Here is an 18,393-nt window from a genome sequence, read left to right as displayed (position 1 = left end):
CTATCATACAGTTCTTTGTAAGGACTCAAACCATCCTGCAAATATCCCCCAAACATACGTACCCTTTCAAAATTAAAGTCGTACTTTATCATTGCAGCGAAAATCTCACGCAGTTGCTTCACGTTCAGTTTGCTACTGCATTCGGTTTCGATTGTTATCCTTTCCTCTTCCAATTGCATCAGCTCTTCATCTATCAGTTCTTGGTCATGAGATGCCAAAACCTCTTCAACATTATCTTCGTCAGCTTCCACAAGCCAAACTCACGTTGTCCTTAATTCATTCACCACGATCGAAACGCTTAATTACGTCTAGTTTTATGCTATGTGTAACACCCTTACGAGCTCTTTTAGGCTTTGCCGATACCTTAGAACTCATCTTGCAAACGGCTGCTCACAGGTACTTGTTTAAGCAATGCCGGCGAGAACGCCGTTCCAAATCCGGGGGAGAGCGGCTGTTCGGAGCGCACACTGCCTTTTATCACATGCTGATTTTTTCGCGCACTAATTTTTTATTGCTCACTGATTTTTTTCATAACAGTGAAAACACCTTCTGTTAGCAAAAACAGGGAACTAATGTAGGTCTTTCGTAACAGTGAGGTTTCGTAAAACGAACGTTCGAAAAGCCGGGGACACCTGTATATTCAATATTTGCAAAAATCTATTCATAAAAGTAATATTGTCTGAAAATTCAGGTTTAGAAAGGTTAGAGCAGAAATCCATAAATACCTTATTAATTTCACAAGGATCTACCATTTCGGTTCTATCAGGTCTTCGAATTTTCAGGATAGGATTCTTTTATCTTAAGCTGTCTAATCAATTCCTCTTCATTGCACGATAGTCAATCCAGAATAGCTGATCCCCAAGTGGTGTCAACCACGAGCTGCTCTAACAAGCCATCACATAGGCATCCTAGAAATTCTCTCTCTTGAAATCCCGCACCAACTTGATTTTCCCGATCTACCTGCATATTGAAATCCCCCGTGACTACTGTAACATTACCCTTTTGGCATGCATTTACTATTTCCTATTGTATCTTGTAAATCACATTCTTACTACTGTTTGGGGGTTTGTATACAACTCCCATCAGGGTCTTTTTACCCTTGCAGTTCCTTAGCTCTATTCACAATGATTCAACACTTTTTGACCCTATGTCACCTCTTTCTAAAGATTTAATTTCATTTTTACCAACAGAGCCATGGCACCCCCTCTGCTTTCCTGCCTATCCTTTTGATACAATGCGTATCCTTGGACATTAAACTCCCAGCTATTACATTTTTCAGCCATGATTCACTGATGCCTACAACATCGAACATGCCAATCTTATTACAAGTTCATCAATCTTATTCCGAATACTGCGCACATTCAAATACAACACCTTTAGGCCTGTATTCACCTTTTGTGATTTTGTCCACCTTTTCCATTGCAACTCATCCTGGTGCTGCAATTTTGCCCAGCCATCAGCCTCTCTTGCTAGGAGTCTTACTACACATTGCCTCTGTTTGTAAACCAACTATTTCATCTTCAGCACTATCACTCCAGTTCCCAGCCCCCTGCCAAATAAGCTTAATCCCACCTGAGCAACTCAGCCAACCTGCTTGAAAGGATATTGGACCCCTCTGGGTTCAGGTGTAACACATCCCTTTTGCATTGGCAATACCTTCCCCAGAAGACATCCAAACGATCCATAAATCTGAACTCCTGCCCCCTGCATCAGTTGCCCAGCCACGCATTCATCTGCCAAGTCATCCAATTCTCATGGTACATGGCACAGGCAGTAATCCAGAGATTACTGCCCTGGAGATCTTGTTTCTCAGCTTTCTATCTAGCTCCCTACAATCACTCTTCAGCACCCCCTTACCTTGTCTACCTATGTCATCAGTGCCAATATGTACCAAGACTTCCAGCTGCTCACCCACACCCTTAAGAATGCCATGTACACAATCTGAGACATCCTCGATCCTGGCACCAGGGAGCAAACATACCATCCGGGTTCTTTATCACGCCCGCAGAACCTCATCTCTGTTCCTCTGACTAAAGAGTTTATCAACAACGCACTCCTCTTCAGCTCTCTGCTCTTCTCAGCCACAGCACCAGACTCAGTGTCAGAGAAATCACAACTGCTCTCTCTTTAAAGGCTTCATTTCCTTCCAAGCAATAGATCGACAATTGGGCATCATTTCAAGTTGACAGTGCACAACAATTCATAAGGATTTTGGATGAAGAAGAACTTCACATATATGGTGAGGAAAGTAAGATTGTTCCTAGGGAAAGTTGCAGAGGGATTAAGTATTAAGAATAAAAGTGATTTGATTAGTAAATTAGGAAAATTGGCTTTCACTGCTATGAAGGTTGATAATAACTTGACTCAGATTTAAGATCAGAAGCAGAAAAATGATTTTCCCCACAAAATATTATGCAGCTGTTATCCTGAGTACTCTGTTTGAAAGGATTATGAAAAACATTAGCAGCTTTAAATGTGAGGATGCATATTGAAAAGGAAAATTTTGCAGTTGGAAAGATGAATGATGTCCTGCAAAGTGAGTTCAGAAAATTAGGCAGCAGGTTAAAAAGCACCAAGGGTCATGATGTCAGGATTACTCTCTGTGGGAGATTTTTTAAGAAGTGAATTAGTAAGAGTTTACTACCAGTGCATTCTGGTAAGAGTGAAAGGCAAAGCTGGCACAATTAGGGAACCTTGGATGACAAAGGATGTTTAAAATCCAAAGGATTCAAAGTGCATTATTACCAAAGTATGCATGCAGTATACAACCCTGAAATTCGCCTCCTCCACAGACAGCCAGGAAACAATGAAAAGCTTGGACCCTCTTCAAAGAAAAAAAAGCATCACCCCCTCCCCATCCGCAAAAAAAAACACAAATCGCGCAAATGGCAACAAGAGAGAACAAGCAAAAACGCAGAAAATAAAACACAAAATCGAAAGCATCTATATTCAGTTCAGCTCAGTGTTCATTATCTGCTTGCTGCCCTGATTCAAAGTCGCTCAAAATAGCAACAGAAAAAAGAGCAACCAGGAACTACAGACCAAACTCCAAAGGACAGACCCAGAACTTTGGTAAAATCCTCAGACAGCATCGAGGGAAAGAGATAGATCGTCACACACAGACATCTTCCTCTGGCAGCAGCAAGCGAGAAGCTAGTAGACTGCACTGAACACTTGTTCACCGTGCACAACTGCCTTGATGTTTTCAATTTTCTGCGATGCTTTTATCAGTGAGATTGGCAAGAAATGGATTCGATCATGGGCTCGCTTCTTGGCCTTGAGGCCGCTTGCATCCTGGAACCTTCTCAGAGACAGCAAAACACCAGTTTGCTCAGTCAGCTCAAAAACACGATCACAGGCTCCAACAATACCAGAACCACATTTAAAAGAAAAACAAGTAAAAGAAGTGAAAGGAAAAGTTTCATGGACTATCTAGACAATGCTGCCCGCGGTAGCATTGTTTGCTGGCACCATCTTCTTCAGATATGATCATGAAATGGGAAACATATGACAAGAAAAGGAAAATGGATCCCAGAAAGTCTTTTGAAGAATCTGCTTACAGGGGAGAACATAAAAAAGGCAGCAAAAATGAGCCATGAAATATCCTTGATAACCTACAGTAAGGAGAATCCCAATAAATTCTGTAGGTATATCAGGAGAAAGAGGTTACCCAGGGAAAGAGTGGTTCCCTTGAATACCAAACAGGTAATCTATGAGTAAAATTAGACTATATGGGAAGGTCCTAAATGACCTTACCATCAGTATTGACCAAGGTGAATATGGAAGACAGTGATTTCATGGAGAGGTAAAAGTCAGTATTAAGAAGGAGGAGTTAACTGCCATGAGGATCAACCTCCCCTTTATGGACTCTGTCTATATTTCTCATTGCCTCAGTAAAACAGCCAGCATAATCAAAGACCCCACCCACCCCAGACATACTCTCTTCTCCCATCGGGTAGATACTAAAGTCTGAAAGCATGTACCACCAGGCTCAGGGACAGCTTCTATACCACCATTATCAGACTCTTGAATGGACTTCTTGCATGATCAGATGAACTGTTTGCCTCACAATCTACTTTATAATGATCTTGCACTTTTCGTTTACCTGCACTGCACTTTTTTGGTAGCTTTTACACATTATTTAGCATTGTTATTGTTTTACTTTCTTCTAGCTCAATGTGCTGTGCAATGATATAATCTGCATAAACAGTGTGCAAAACACACTTTTCACTGAATCTTGGCACAAAGGGGGGGGAAGGTAAAAGATTGGGAGTGGACACAAGAGCCCAAGGACCCGTTTCTGTGCTGTACATCTCTACAACTGATGGAAAGCCTTTTCGAAACACCAGTACAGGAACCATCAAGATAGTGCTGAGCTGCATTGTCCGTCTAGTCTGTGGCGCAAACAGTAGTTTTTTTTAGGTTTGAGTTAGGTTTTAGGGAACACTCACAACACGCTGGAGGAACTCACCAGGTCGGGCAGCATCCGTGGAAATGATCACTTAACGTTTCGGGCCAGAACCCTTCGTCAGGACTGACTCAAACCTAGGTTTTAGGGACATGGATGAAGGGAATTAGAGGTTAAAGGATCAGGGTCAGTAAATGAAAAGACAAGGGCATGAGCTAGAGTACAGGTCGGAGTGCTCCGTGGTAGAAGGCCAGTGATTCCATGGACAGATGCCAGGTCAGCGGGCCCATTGGATGAAGACTGGTGACTCCTCAGGTTGCTGAGTCCCAGAGTTGGAGGTCCACACAAGTCCAGAGTTCGACGCCTGGATTTCTAAGTCATGTGATCAGCAAGTCCCCAGCTCAATGCCAAAGGTCAAAGACCTAAGTTGGTGAGTCCAGAAGTTGAGGCCCTATGTTCAAAGCACCTGGGTCGGTATGTCTTCTTTAAGTCAAGAAGCCTGACATCTGTGAGTTTTCCAGTATGAACCGGGATGACCCCTCTCCCTCAGCCAGGTTGGTGAATTGACCCAAACTGGTGGGTCTGGAAGTAACCGGCTCAACATCTGTGAGACTGGAGGCGAGAGACTGGAGGTGCAAGGCCTGGTGGCGGCCTTTCCTGGGGTTGGAGGCCTGTCTGTGTGAATCTGCTGGTGGAGTCAAGGGACTTATTCTGTTGCTGTTGATTTGCTGAACATTGTGGGCTTGCTATGTTGGCACCAGAACGTGTGTTGACACTTGTGGGCTGCTCTCAGCATATCCTTAGGTTGCGTTGGTTGTTAACATAAACGAAACATTTTGTTGCGTGTTTTATTGTACACGTGATAGTAAGTGAATCTGAACCTGAGACCTCCTATTGTGTTGTCCAACTACAATCCAGACACACATAACTTTGGTATAAAAGTATATAAATCTGAAAAAAAGATTTTAAGTTTTATTTTTGGCTAGTCTTCTTCACACTGAAAAAGTACTAAACAGAACAAATACAACTCTAGCTCTCTGGTTTTAAAAGCAAACAATGAATGTATAAACGCAAACAACAGGAATTCTGCAGATGCTGGAAATTCAAGCAACATACATCAAAGTTGCTGGTGAACGCAGCAGGCCAAGCAGCATCTGTAGGAAGAGGTGCAGTCGACGTTTCAGGCCGAGACCCTTCTTCAGGATGGAATGACTGTATAAATGTTAGTGCACGAGTCCAGATTGGTTATTGAAGCTCTTCACAATTTTGTAATATAAAGTTCAAAGCAATTTCATTATCAAAATACATATATGTCACCATATAGAAGCCTGAGATTCATTTAATTGCAGGCATACTCAATGAATCCAACAACCATAAAAGAATCAATGAAAGACCAAATCAACAGGGCAGACAACCAACGTGCAAAAGACAACAAACTGCAAATACAACAAGAAAGAAAATGAATAAATAATAATATAATAATAAATAAGCAATAAATATCAAGAACACAAGATGAAGAGTCCTTGAAAGTTTGTGGGAACAGTTCAGTGATGGAGCGAGTGAGGTTGAGTGAAATTATCCTCTCTGGTTGAAGAGCCTGATGGCTGAGGGGTACTAACTGTTCCTGAACCTGGTGCTGCAAGTCCTGATGCAGCTAGAAGAGCGCATGTCCTGGGTGATGGGGGTCACTAATCATGGATGCTGCTTTCCTGGGACAACGCTTCGTGTAGACGTGCTCAATAGTTGGGAGGGCTTCATCCAAGATGGACGGGGCTCTATCCACTATTTTTTGTAGGTTTTCCATTTAAGGGTATTGGTGTTTCCATAGCAGGCTGTGATGTAGCCAGTCAATATACTCTCCACCACACATCTATAGAAGGTTGTCAAAGTTTTAGACGTCATGCCAAATCTTCACAAACTTCTAAGAGAGTCAGAAGTGCTGCCATGCTTTCCTCGTAATTGCACTTTTGTGCTGGGCTCAGGACAAGTCCGTCAAAATAATAACACCAAGGAATTTAAAGTTGCTGTCCCTTTCCATCTCTAGTCTCCCAATGAAGACCAGCTCATGGACCTCTGGTTTCCTCTTTCTGAAGTCAAGACCAGGCAGCTGATCATTGCTGATATTGAGTAAGAGGGTGGTTGTTGTGGCACCACTCAGCCAGATTTTCAATCTTCCTCCCATATGCTGATTTGTAACTACCTTTGATTCAGCCTACAACTGTGGTGCCATCAGCAAACTTAAATATGGCATTGGCGCTATGCTGAGCCACACAGTCATCAATGTAAAGCGAATAGAGCAGCGGGTTCAGCACATAATCTTGAGCTGCATCTGTACTGATGGGAGATTGTGGAGGAGATGTTGTTGCCAATCCAAATTGACTGGGGTCTGCAAGTGAAGAAGTCGAGGACCCAACTGCACAAGGAGAAAATGAGGCCAAGATCTTGAAGCTTACTGATTAGTTTTGAGGGAATGATAGGATTGAATGCTGATCTACAGTCTACAACAACTATACTGATGTATGCATCTTTACTATCCAGCTGTTCCAGGGTTGAGTGAAGAGCCAATGTTATGGCATTCGCTGTAGACCTGTTGTGCCAGTAGGCAAATTGTAGAGTGGATCCAAGTCACTTCTCAGGGAGGAGTTGATATGTTTCATCACCAACCTCTCAAAACACTTCATCACTGTGGATTTAAATGCTACTGGATGTACAATACTTGAAATTCTAGTTCAGTTTATCCACTCAGTTTTAATTGTGTATGTCTAATGTGAAGCAGATGTAGCATTCTTCCAACTCGTACTTTAAATTGATGGCAGGAGGGGGGAGAAACAGCTTTTCACAATGAATTCTGTGCTGCTGTCCATTTTGCTTCACAGAAATATGGCTATCCCTCACCACTTCGGACACAGCACTGCAACTCGATGACTTCACCATTCTCTGCAAAGACACGACTGCTCACTCTTTTAAAGTCAGAGGAGTTGGAGTATGTTTATGATGAACATGGTTCATAGACTTGACGATTTGGTCTCAACCCTGCGCACCCAATCTGGAACACCTAGCAGTTAAACATCGTCCTTTTTTTCACCTGGAGAGTTTTCCGCCATCATCTTGGTAGCAGTGCACATTCCACCACAGACCAACGTCAGGCAGGCAGGCACTTGAGGAGCTGAACTCCACAATCAACATCTCTGAAGATGTTGGTATGTCAGCATCTCTGAAGATCTAACCTAGGCCCAGCATATTGATGAATTAGAAAGAAGGCACAACAACGGTTATAATTCATTAGGAGTTTGAGGAGACTTAGTATGTCACCAATGACACTCACAGATTTCGACAAATGTACTGTGGAGAGCATTCTTACTGGTTGCATCACTGTCTGGTATGGAGGGGCCATGGCACAAGATCAGAAAAAGCTGCAGAAAGTTGTAAACTCAGCCAGCTCCATCATAGGCACTAGCCTCCCCAGCATCGAGAACACCTTCAAAACACAATGTTTGGAAAAGGCAGCATCCATCATTAAAGACCCTAATGCCCAGGACATGCCCTCCTCTCACTGCCACCATCAAGGTGGTACAGGAGTCTGAAGACACACACTCAATGTTTCAGGAACAGCTTCTTCCCCTCTGCATGGACAGTGAACCCATGAACACCACTATTCTTCCTCTCTTTTTGTACCACTTATTTTGTGTGTGTGTGTGTGTGTGTGTGTGTGTATACACACACACACACACAAACACACAGTAATTTAGTTTTTTTAACGTACTGCTGAGTGAAGCAAAACGATTTTCCAACATATGCTAGTGATATTAAACCTGATTCTGCTAAGTAAATAGTGACTGATTTAATTTCCATATATATCTTGTCACTTCTACAGCAATGTATTTTATTATGTGGCATAACTGGGCTATTTTCACTGGCCAAATTCTACAAACAGAGAAGTGACCTATTTTTATCCGGCATGGTCTCTTCATTCTATTTGACATCTCTCATTTGTTCTATTTTGTCTTCCTCCTTTTTACATTGTTACCTTTTTCCCCACTGCTATCTTATTTGCTTTCCATTCATTGGCTCAAAGTTTTTTTTTAAGTGTTTGATAGATTCTTTCCACCTTTCGACTTCTTCCATCTATTTAGTGATAGGTTTACTGTTTTTGTTGCCCATCTGTGTGACTTGCTTTACAAGAGCAAAAATTTCTTACTGAACATACACCAGATATATTGTGTGCAGTTTTGGTCCCTGCCTTAGGAAGGATATGCAGGTGACAGAGGGAGGGCAACAGAAGTTCACTATATTTATTTTTAGGATGGAGAGGGACAGGTGAGGGGGTGAATAGTTTGCCTCACAAGGAATAGGCCCTGGGCCCAAATGCTTTATTTATGCTTATTCCTATGTTCCTGAGAGCCTAAGAGATTAAACAGACTTAGCCTACACTCTTGAGTTCAGAAAACAAGAGGTGATCTCATTATAACATACAACATTTGCACAAGGCTCAACATAAACAGGGATGATGCTTACCCTGCCTAGATTGTCTAAAACCAGGTGCCAGTCTCAAAATAAAGTATCAGCCATTCAGGATAGAAATGAGAACAAACTTCTTCACCCAAAGAATTACAAATCTCTCAAGAGGGATGAGGATATTCATAACAGATTATTAGAATTTTGAATATTAATAGAATCAAGAGCTAGGGGGTAAGTGGAAAAAATGACGTAAGTAATTTAGCTCCAATTTTATTGAATGGTACAGCAGGCAAAAGGGATCAAATGATTTATTTCGGCTTCTATTTTTTATGTTCTAATATACGTATTCCCATTGTTCCCATGCATATCTAGGCAGGTCTCCTCATCAGGCAGATGGGGCTTGTCAGCCATAGTTGGCAGCCCATCTGGAGAAGGAAATTCTGATCTCAAACCTCTGCTGCCTTGTGGCTGTATCCATTCATTGGGAAAGTTTCGAGAATAAACCTGAGGAAAAAATCCAGAGCTGGAGTCCCTAAGGCAGCTCTACATTGAGTTCAATGATGACTGGCAATTCCTGCGATGCCATGGGTGTCAACTGCATCAGTCTCTACTGTTCCTTTGGATTCATCAGCTGTGTGGAGAGAAGCCTGCTGTCTGGGCTCTTCATATTGTACTTTACTGGCTTGCAGAGACAGCGAATAACCAACATCCATGGTAGACCCCGATCAACAGAGGGCCTACACCTCATCATAACCAGTTTCTTCAAACTGTGTATATTTGTCTGAGATAACTATTAACATTTTGGAGCATCATTTGGTTCAGCTGCTTTTCCTAACGTACTTCAGTGAACCCACATCTGACACTGTCAGTCTCTTCACTTTCGTATCCTTTCCTTAAAATGTCAAATTGGAAAATTCAATGTTCACACCACTGAGTTGGAAGTTATCGGTGCAGAATATGAGATATTGTAATAATCACCACAGCAATGGACAAAGTTTGAGGACAGCAGGTTCATGTTGGAGAGTAAAATGACATGCAACTAGAAGAAAGTGGAGTCACCAGAAAGCGGGCGAGAGAGAAGTTACAGACTGGTATGATCATATTGTAGCTGACAGATATAGCAAAGAATGATATGTTGGATGCAGAGGCTGGTGTGGTGAGAGTAGAAGCAAGGAAAGTCTGTCACAGTTCTGTCCAGGGAAGTGGGGTGAGATGAGAACTGATGTGTGAGGAATGAAGGAAACGCATGCGAGGGTTCCGTCATTTGTGGCAGAGAAGCCATGTATAAAGAGGAAGCAGGACATTTCAGAAGTCAAAATCTTAAGAACAGATGCAGAACTGAGAAAAAGAATTGGGAAAAAAATATTGGTATCCTTTCAGGAGGCAGGATGAGATTAGCTGTGGGAGTCAGTGGGTTTGCAGAAGATGTCAGTGGCTAGTCTGTCTTTACAGAAAAAGAAGTGTCAGAGATAGTCCAGATAAATTAGAGAATAGATTGTTAGTTAGTGTAATGCGCTGTAAGGTTTCACTGCTGATGTAATGGTTTATCTGTCACAGCAAAATTTGGGTTATGACTAGAGATAACTGGGCTTTGGAATGTGGAGCGATCCAATGAGAGGGACATTTTTCTTTCTTGTGTGTCTGAGAGCAGGGATTTCACGTTCTTTTGCCGGGGAGAGATGAGACAAGACGCGAATGGAGAGAGTTGGTAGACCGCCAACTCCAGAGTGGACTTGGAGCAAGGGTCTGAGGGTCGGCTATGCTCGGAGGAAGTCAACAGGAAACCAGTGGACTAAACCGTGAGCTCCAAAGTTGCACGTTAGGCTGTTTCATGAGAATGGTCCCTTTTCTTTTTTTATTGTTTCTTTACTAACCATATAGTCAAATTAAGAATTATAAAGCTAAATTGTTTAATCGCATATTGTGTAATGTTTGTTATTTTGGGGTACTGATTGGGGGACACATCGTGCAGCATCCACCCAAACAAGATTTCTTAAGGTTGGCCAGGCCAAGGCTGTCTTCCCCTAGAATAAGCCACTAGAAATATTCGGCCCTTTGGACCAAGGTGGGATGAAAAATGTGAGGAGGCCTTTCAATCGCTGACAGAGTTGTCGGTGCTGGCTCTTGTGGACCCCCAATTGCCGTATATACTGCACACAGATGCCAGCTGAGAGGGCTTGGGGGCGTCCTGTATCAGGATCAGGGCACCGGGTTGAGGCCCGTTGCTTCTGTCAGCCAGAGTCTGTCGCCCTCTGTGAAAAACTATCCCACGCACAAGTTGAAATTTCTGGCATTGAAATGGGCAGTGGTGTATAAGCTGAGTAACTACCTCTACAGGGCCAAGTTTGAGGTGAGAACGGACAACAACCCCTTAACTTATATCCTGACCTCAGCAAAACTGGATGCCACAGGCCATCGGTGGTTGGCAGCGTTGTCTGCCTATGATTTCAGCCTGAGGTACCAGCCAGGAAGCAGGAACATCGATGCAGATGCTTTGTCCCGACGGGCGCATGAGAGACTAGACAGGGACGAGGAGTGGGAAAGTGTTCCTGCCCCAGGGGTAAAAGCCATCTGTCAGTTTGCCATCACCATGAAGGCAGAGGGAAAGGAGGGGCAGGATCGAGCTGTGGATCAACTGGGAGCTTCTGATGACGCCATTCCCCAAGTTTACTGTAACCTGACTGCTCGGAAGACAAATCAGCTGCCAGAATTGAGGTCTGGGGAAGTGGCAGCTGCTCAGCGAGATGACCCAGGCATCAGTATCATTTGGTCAGCGGTTGAAAAGACATTGGTCAGGTAGAGAAGACGAAACACATGGCGATGCCTCCATTACTGAGAGAATGACCTCGGTTGGAGTTGCGAAACCAGATCCTATACTGGGTCACGTCATCCCCGGACCGACCTCAGCGCTACCATCTGGTTCTGCCGGAGAAGTATCGGAGAATTGTGCTGAAGTCACTTCATGATGATTTTACTGGCCCTGAATGAAGTCGAAGGTCGAAGAATACCGCAAGTCATGCATTTGATGCATACGACGGAAGACACTGCCTATGCCGGCAGCTCCCTTGTCCCACTTACAGAGTGCAGGGTCCCTGGACCTGGTGTGTATGGATTTCCTGTCAATAGAACCCGATGCCAGTCATCACGGACTACCACCCCAGATATGAACAGGCTTTTCCTACCAAGGACCAGAGGGCGTCCACGGTGGCCAAAGTGTTATGGGAGAAGTATTTCATTTATTACGGCCTTCCCAGGCGGATACATAGTCAGGGATGGGATTTCGAGAACAGACTCAACAATGAGTTACTGGACGTGCTTGGAGTCGAGGACCACGCCCTATCATCCGCAGGGTGACCTCCAGCCTGAGAGGTTTAATCGGACTTTGCTAGACATGCTCAGGACCTTGGAGATCAGCAAGAAGAGCAGGTGGAGTCAACACATTTGACATCTGGTCCACAGTTACAACTGTACCTGAAATGAAGCTATCAGGTACTCGCCATACTATCTGATGGTTAGGCGTGAGGTTACCCATTGACCTTTGCTTTGGAACTGACGAGGGCAACTTACCACCGAAGACTTATCTGAAGTATGTGTCTGACATGAGTAGAGAGCTGTAAAGGGCTTATGAATTAGTTGGGGTTGCGGCTGCCAAGCAGAATCAAGGAAATAAGAGGAGGTATGATCAAAAGATGATGTTCTCCCAACTCCTGCTAGGAGACCTTGTCCTCATAAGGAATTTGGGGCTACCTAGGAAACATACGTTGGTGGACCATTGGGCTGCTAAGCCCTATGTGGTGGAGAGTCAAATGCCAAACCTACAAGTTTTCTGGGTGAAACCAGAGGATGGGAATGGACCTGTCAAGATTCTCCACCAGAATCACCAGCTGCCCCTGGGACAAGAGGTGCAGATAGACCCAGAGCCCAACTTGGAGACTACACCTAGTCCGAGGACTCTGCAGAAATGCAGGGCAACTGCAGGGCCCACAGCAGGAGAGGTTAGGCCAGCCCCCACCCCTGTGAGGGATACTGATTCGGAGGATGGGTGGTATATGCTGCCTTTTGCTAACTCCCCATTGATTGAGGAAGAGACTTCCAGCCCTTCTCCCGCAGAGTCAGGTGAAGGGAGGGGGCTATACGTGGACAGTGTTGTTTGCAGTGGGACCCTGCAAGGGATGAAACGGCGGGGGGGGGCTTGGCCACGGGACCAAGAGGTCCGAGTTGCAGGTGGGCACGAGTGATAGGTTGGGGGAGGCCTCGCCAGGTAGACCGGAAGTATCCCCAGTAGTGTCTGAACCTGAAGAGTTAGGTGAGGGGGTACGGAGGTCTCAGAGAATTGGGAGACCACCGGATAGGAAGGTCTACGTAGCACCAGGGGAACAGAGTGTGACCCCTACCATGTTGGGGAGCTACGTTACTGTCTTTTACACCTGGATTGGACTTTATGTTTTGCAGGAAGGGTTGGCAAATTAGCTCAATGTCATGAGGACATGAATAAATTTGATGGGGGAAGAGTGTAACACGCTGTAAGGTTTCACTGCTAACGTAATGGTTTCTTTGTAGCAGCTATGTTTGGGTTATGACGAGATATAATGGGGTTTTGGAATGTGCGGCTATCCAGTGAGAGGGTTATTGTTCTTTCTTGTGGATCTGGGAGCAGGGATTTCACATCTTTTGTCAGGGAGAGATGAGGAGAGAAGACGGGAATGGAGAGAGTTGGTAGACTGCTGGACAGAGTGGACTTGGAGCGAGAGTCCGAGGGTCGGCAACGCTCGGAGGAGGTCGACGGGAAACCTGTGGACTGAACCATGAGCTCCAACATTGCGCATTAGACTGTTTCATGAGAATGGGCCCTTTTCTTGTTTTTGTTTCTTTACTAACCATATAAAGCTAAATAGTTTAATCACATATTGTGTACTGTTTGTTATTTTGGGGTACTGATTTGTAACAGGGGACACATCACGCAGCATCCACCAAAACAAGATTTCTTAAGTTTGGCCAGGCCGAGGGCTGTCTTCCACTAGATTAAGCCTCTAGCCAAACTGAGAGTTACATTAGTAATAAAAGTGTTAAGCTGATTTGTTCCACAAGTGGAGAAAGCAGAACTTATGCAGTTATTGATATAGTAGAGAAAGAATTCAGTGTGGGGGGGGAGGGTGGAATGGCATGGAGGTATGTGCTTGGAACAAAAATTTGAATAAAACGACACCACTGGTGTTCTCCTCAAACGCGGAGTCATTTATCCTCAAATGTTTATTCTTCTTTTGTTCACCTCTCCTCTGTGTGGTTCCATCTCTCCTCCATTCTACACCCCTCTCCCCCAATCTGGTTACACCTATCAACTACCTGGCAAAATTGTTTCTTCTCCATTTCAAGTGAATTATTCCTTTTTTTAAAAAAACCTATTCCCTGGGCCAGAGGTGTCTTCCAAGCACTTTAGTGTGCTAGCTTTCACTAACTTTTTCGTCATTAACTGTTTGTTCTGCTAAGATTTTCTCCATTTCCTTTCTACTTCTCTCTTCTGCTAAGTCTACCAGTGCAGGACTGATGGAATTCTGAACTGTCAGAGAGAAGTTAAAGGATTCCGCTCTTCCTTCACTGAAGAAAAGTAGAAATTCAGCTCAATAACCTAAAAGAGATCATCTCTATGTGTATCATAATCACCAGAAATTCTGTAGATGCTAGAACTCTTGAGCAGCATGCATAACATGCTGAAGGAGTAAATAGTGACATTTTGGGCTGAGACCCTTCATCGGGACTGGAAAGGATGGGAGCAGAAGCCAGAACAAGAATGTGGGGGAGGAAAGGATTACATTTGCTTAGCTTTTATTCTTTCAAGGGCTCTGACTCCTTCCTTTACAGTCCTGAAGAAAGGTCTCAGCTCACAATGTTGACTGTTTACTCCTGTCCATAGATGCTAGCTGAATTGCTGAGTTCTTCCAGTATTTTTGTGCGTTACCCCTTTGCTCATACAGGTTGAGTACCCTTTATATGAAATGTTTTGAGAACTGACATGACATCACAAATGAAAAATTCCACAAGGCACCGGGAAACTTTCAAAGCGATGCACAGTTCTCTGCGCAGCAGACAGTTCTGAGAAGTGACCTCACATACGTATTGAATGGAAGTTAATGAAAAATAGAAAAACATTTCATAAAGCAAAAGAATGAAGATCTCAATCATATCTTGAAAAAGTGGGTTCATCAGCATCCAGGTGAATACATGCCACTTACTGGTACACTGATCATGAAACAAGTAAAGATCTATCACAACAAACTGAAAATTGAAAGTGATTGTGAATATTTAGCAGATCTGTTACAAAAATTTAAGAAAAGGCATGGCATTGTTTTAAAGATTTATGGTGATATAGAATCTGATCACGAAGCAGCAGAGAAATGTGGAATGAGGTCCAAGGTCGTCACTGCTGTAAATCCAACACAAATGAACAGCTACATCAATACATGAAAAAGAGTAAGACAAAGATTGTTGACCAGTAGCATGTAAATTCAAAGTCGGAAATTATGGTGATCCTACGCTGTCTATACTACATTCCAAAATCCAAAATACCTCCAGCCCAAAGCATTTCGGATAAGGGGTACTCAACCTGTAATGTAGTTTGCTGTGTGTAGAAACTGATCGTATTCATAGACACCCCGTTGCAATGTGATGCATCTATGAGAATTCTAAGCCCTTTTCTCCGAGCTTTCAGTTATGTTACTTGTCTCTACCTCTTACCTGGGGAACTGTTTCGTCAACATTTTCAAGCTCTGCCTGTTGGGCCGCAGCCGTTCCAGATACTTGGCTATCTCAGCATACTCCGCCTTACTAAGGATCATCCCAGCAGCGAACCTAACACCGTTTGAATCTACCAAACCAACACAGGCCCGGCTTCGGCTCAAAACTTTCCCGCCGCGGAAGACCGAATCTTCCACGGGACAACAGCAACACAACTTCTGATTGGCTACAAAATCGCAGCTAACCACAAGCACTAAAAAGCAAACAGCGCTATCATTGGTCAATCACGCAGTAGCCCTGGAGACGCGCTAGCAAACGTCCATGGTAATAAGCAGTCGACGGATACGAGGAGAAAATTTAAAAACGATATACCTTGTGGATGTTAAAAATGTAGAATTATAATGTTCCTTTTCCGATCTCGGGACTTTTTTTTTCATAGCCAGTGAGTTTGTGAAGCATTAAATGAAAATGTTGAATCCGTGGGCTGGATCAGTCAAACATAGCAGCTGAAAACCGGAGTTCTGGCACAGTAACTCTTGTTTCTCCCTCCAGAGAATGTTGCCTCATCTTTTGAACGTTTCCAGTATTTTTTGTTTCGTTTCAGATTTCCAGAATGCACGTTTGTTATTTTTAAGGAAGCGAACAAACATATATTTAGCCTGATTTCTATTTTCGATTCTTATCTAGTTTCAACATAGTTGTGTACTAATACAATCGGAGGTATGCTGAGTATTTGCATTGCCAAAGAAGTTAATGCAATATTTTGATTCAGTTCCCGCTTTAAAATTATTTTACAGGGAAATGCGACTACTGTAAAAGCTGGAAGTTGAATTCAACACATGTATGTTGGAGAAGGAAATAACTTTTGTTTACTATATAAAGTACAAAGGGAATGTTTGGTTATTCAAGGAGTAGAAAGGTAAACTCAAACTCCTGCTGAAAGGCAGAAGGAATAACTGGATTAGTGTCATATTCTGGATTCCTTTACTTAGATTCTTTATTCGTGTTAATGATAGTACCCATATTAATGCACAAGGCTACAGAATTTTGCCCAGACTTGGCAGCACAGTATTGAAGTGGGGACTGAGGAACTAAAACAGCTATGGGAAAAACAAAGCCTTGTCCAAGGAATACCAGAGAAGTGCTTACTGGAGATAAAGTGTGAACATAAATAATGGATGTAAAAGCCCAAATAATGCCATTGGAGAGAAAGTTTAAAAACTGCTTCTGATCTTGTTTTGATATTGAACAACTTTTTATTAGTTGCCACATATTTCTACAAATATTTTGGCAGAATATGTAGAGTTTTTATTTTTTGTTTAGGACCTCTTTCTTGTCCTTGTTATATATGTTGATGGATTAGATCATAGAATAGTACAGCACAGTACAGGCCCTTTGGCCCACAATGTTGTGCCGACCCTCAAACCCTGCCTCCCATATAAGCCCCCACCTTAGATTCCTCCATATACCTGTCTAGTAGTCTCTTAAACTTCACTAGTGTATCTGCCTCCACCACTGACTCAGGCAGTGCGTTCCACGCACCAACCACTCTCTGAGTGAAAAACCTTCCTCTAATATCCCCCTTGAACTTCCCACCCCTTACCTTAAAGCCATGTCCTCTTGTATTGAGCAGTGGTGCCCTGGGGAAGAGGCACTGGCTATCCACTCTATCTATTCCTCTTATTATCTTGTACACCTCTATCATGTCTCCTCTCATTCTTCTTCTCTCCAAAGAGTAAAGCCCTAGCTCCCTTAATCTCTGATCATAATGCATACTTTCTAAACCAGGCAGCATCCTGGTAAATTTCCTCTGTACCCTTTCCCATGCTTCCACATCTTTCCTATAGTGAGGTGACCAGAACTGGACACAGTACTCCAAGTGTGGCCTAACCAGAGTTTTATAGAGCTGCATCATTACATCGCGACTCATAAACTCTGTCCCTCGACTTATGAAAGCTAACATCCCATAAGCTTTCTTAACTACCCTATCTACCTGTGAGGCAACTTTCAGGGATCTGTGGACATGTACCCGAGATCCCTCTGCTCCTCCACTCTACCAATTGATTGATGCTGCTTTCCACATTTGACCTGTTCTCAAAAGATTGAAGAAATTTTATTCCAATTTTCAATCCTCTCGTGCCATTAGATGATCTTTAGGAGAGACTTTTAACTATTATATATTATTAACCATCAACTCCTCAGCTATGTCACTTCTATATTTATTAACTTTTTTCTAGATACTCTTGACCTTTTCATATGTTCTGGCAATTCCTCTTTCCACAACAATTCTCCTGAGCTATTTTTCTTTCCTTTAATTTGAGGACTATTCCCCTCCGCTGTACTTGAGAGAGCGCTCAGCTGTGTCTGTTCCATTTTTCACTCTTTATTCACTCTGTTCATAACTGGAATAATGATAAAATCCTCATCGTTCCCTTCCTCTCTAACTATGATGCTCTATCACTGACAGCACAATGCAAGCACCACACAAGTTTATTTCCACAGCTTTTAGCATTGCAGGTGATCTACTTATCCAACACTCTCATCTCTTCCCAAGTATTTTCCCTTAATTCTTCCGTTCCCACTGACCATGCGCCAACAGCACTTAAATACACTTGCCATTCACCATAGACTGGGGAAACCACAAATAGAGTGGACGATAGCTTTACAAGTATTATAATCCTCCATTGTACCTGTTGTAACATGAACAAGGGAGAGACACTGAAGCTAATGGATATAGAAGTGTGTTTCATTCAACGAAAACAAGCACCAGGCATCTTAATGAGACACTCTTGGAG

General features: G+C 43.2%; 1 protein-coding gene across 2 annotated transcripts in view; it reads right to left on the bottom strand.

The window, feature by feature from the left end:
• Positions 1-15,782, bottom strand: part of cdin1 (CDAN1 interacting nuclease 1) — a 148,212-nt gene extending 132,430 nt beyond the window's left edge. For both annotated transcript variants that reach the window (XM_063050773.1, XM_063050756.1), the window contains exon 1: positions 15,599-15,782. In XM_063050773.1, the coding sequence (XP_062906843.1) occupies positions 15,599-15,699 (101 nt within the window). In that variant the 5' untranslated portion in view covers positions 15,700-15,782. The remainder of the gene's footprint in view (positions 1-15,598) is intronic.
• Positions 15,783-18,393: the final 2,611 nt, after the last annotated feature.

The sequence above is a fragment of the Mobula hypostoma genome, chromosome 1 (assembly GCF_963921235.1).
Source record: "Mobula hypostoma chromosome 1, sMobHyp1.1, whole genome shotgun sequence".
Lineage (NCBI taxonomy): Eukaryota > Metazoa > Chordata > Chondrichthyes > Myliobatiformes > Myliobatidae > Mobula > Mobula hypostoma.
The sequence above is the reverse complement of the archived record's forward strand: the minus strand, read 5'-3'. Positions and strand labels throughout refer to the sequence as shown.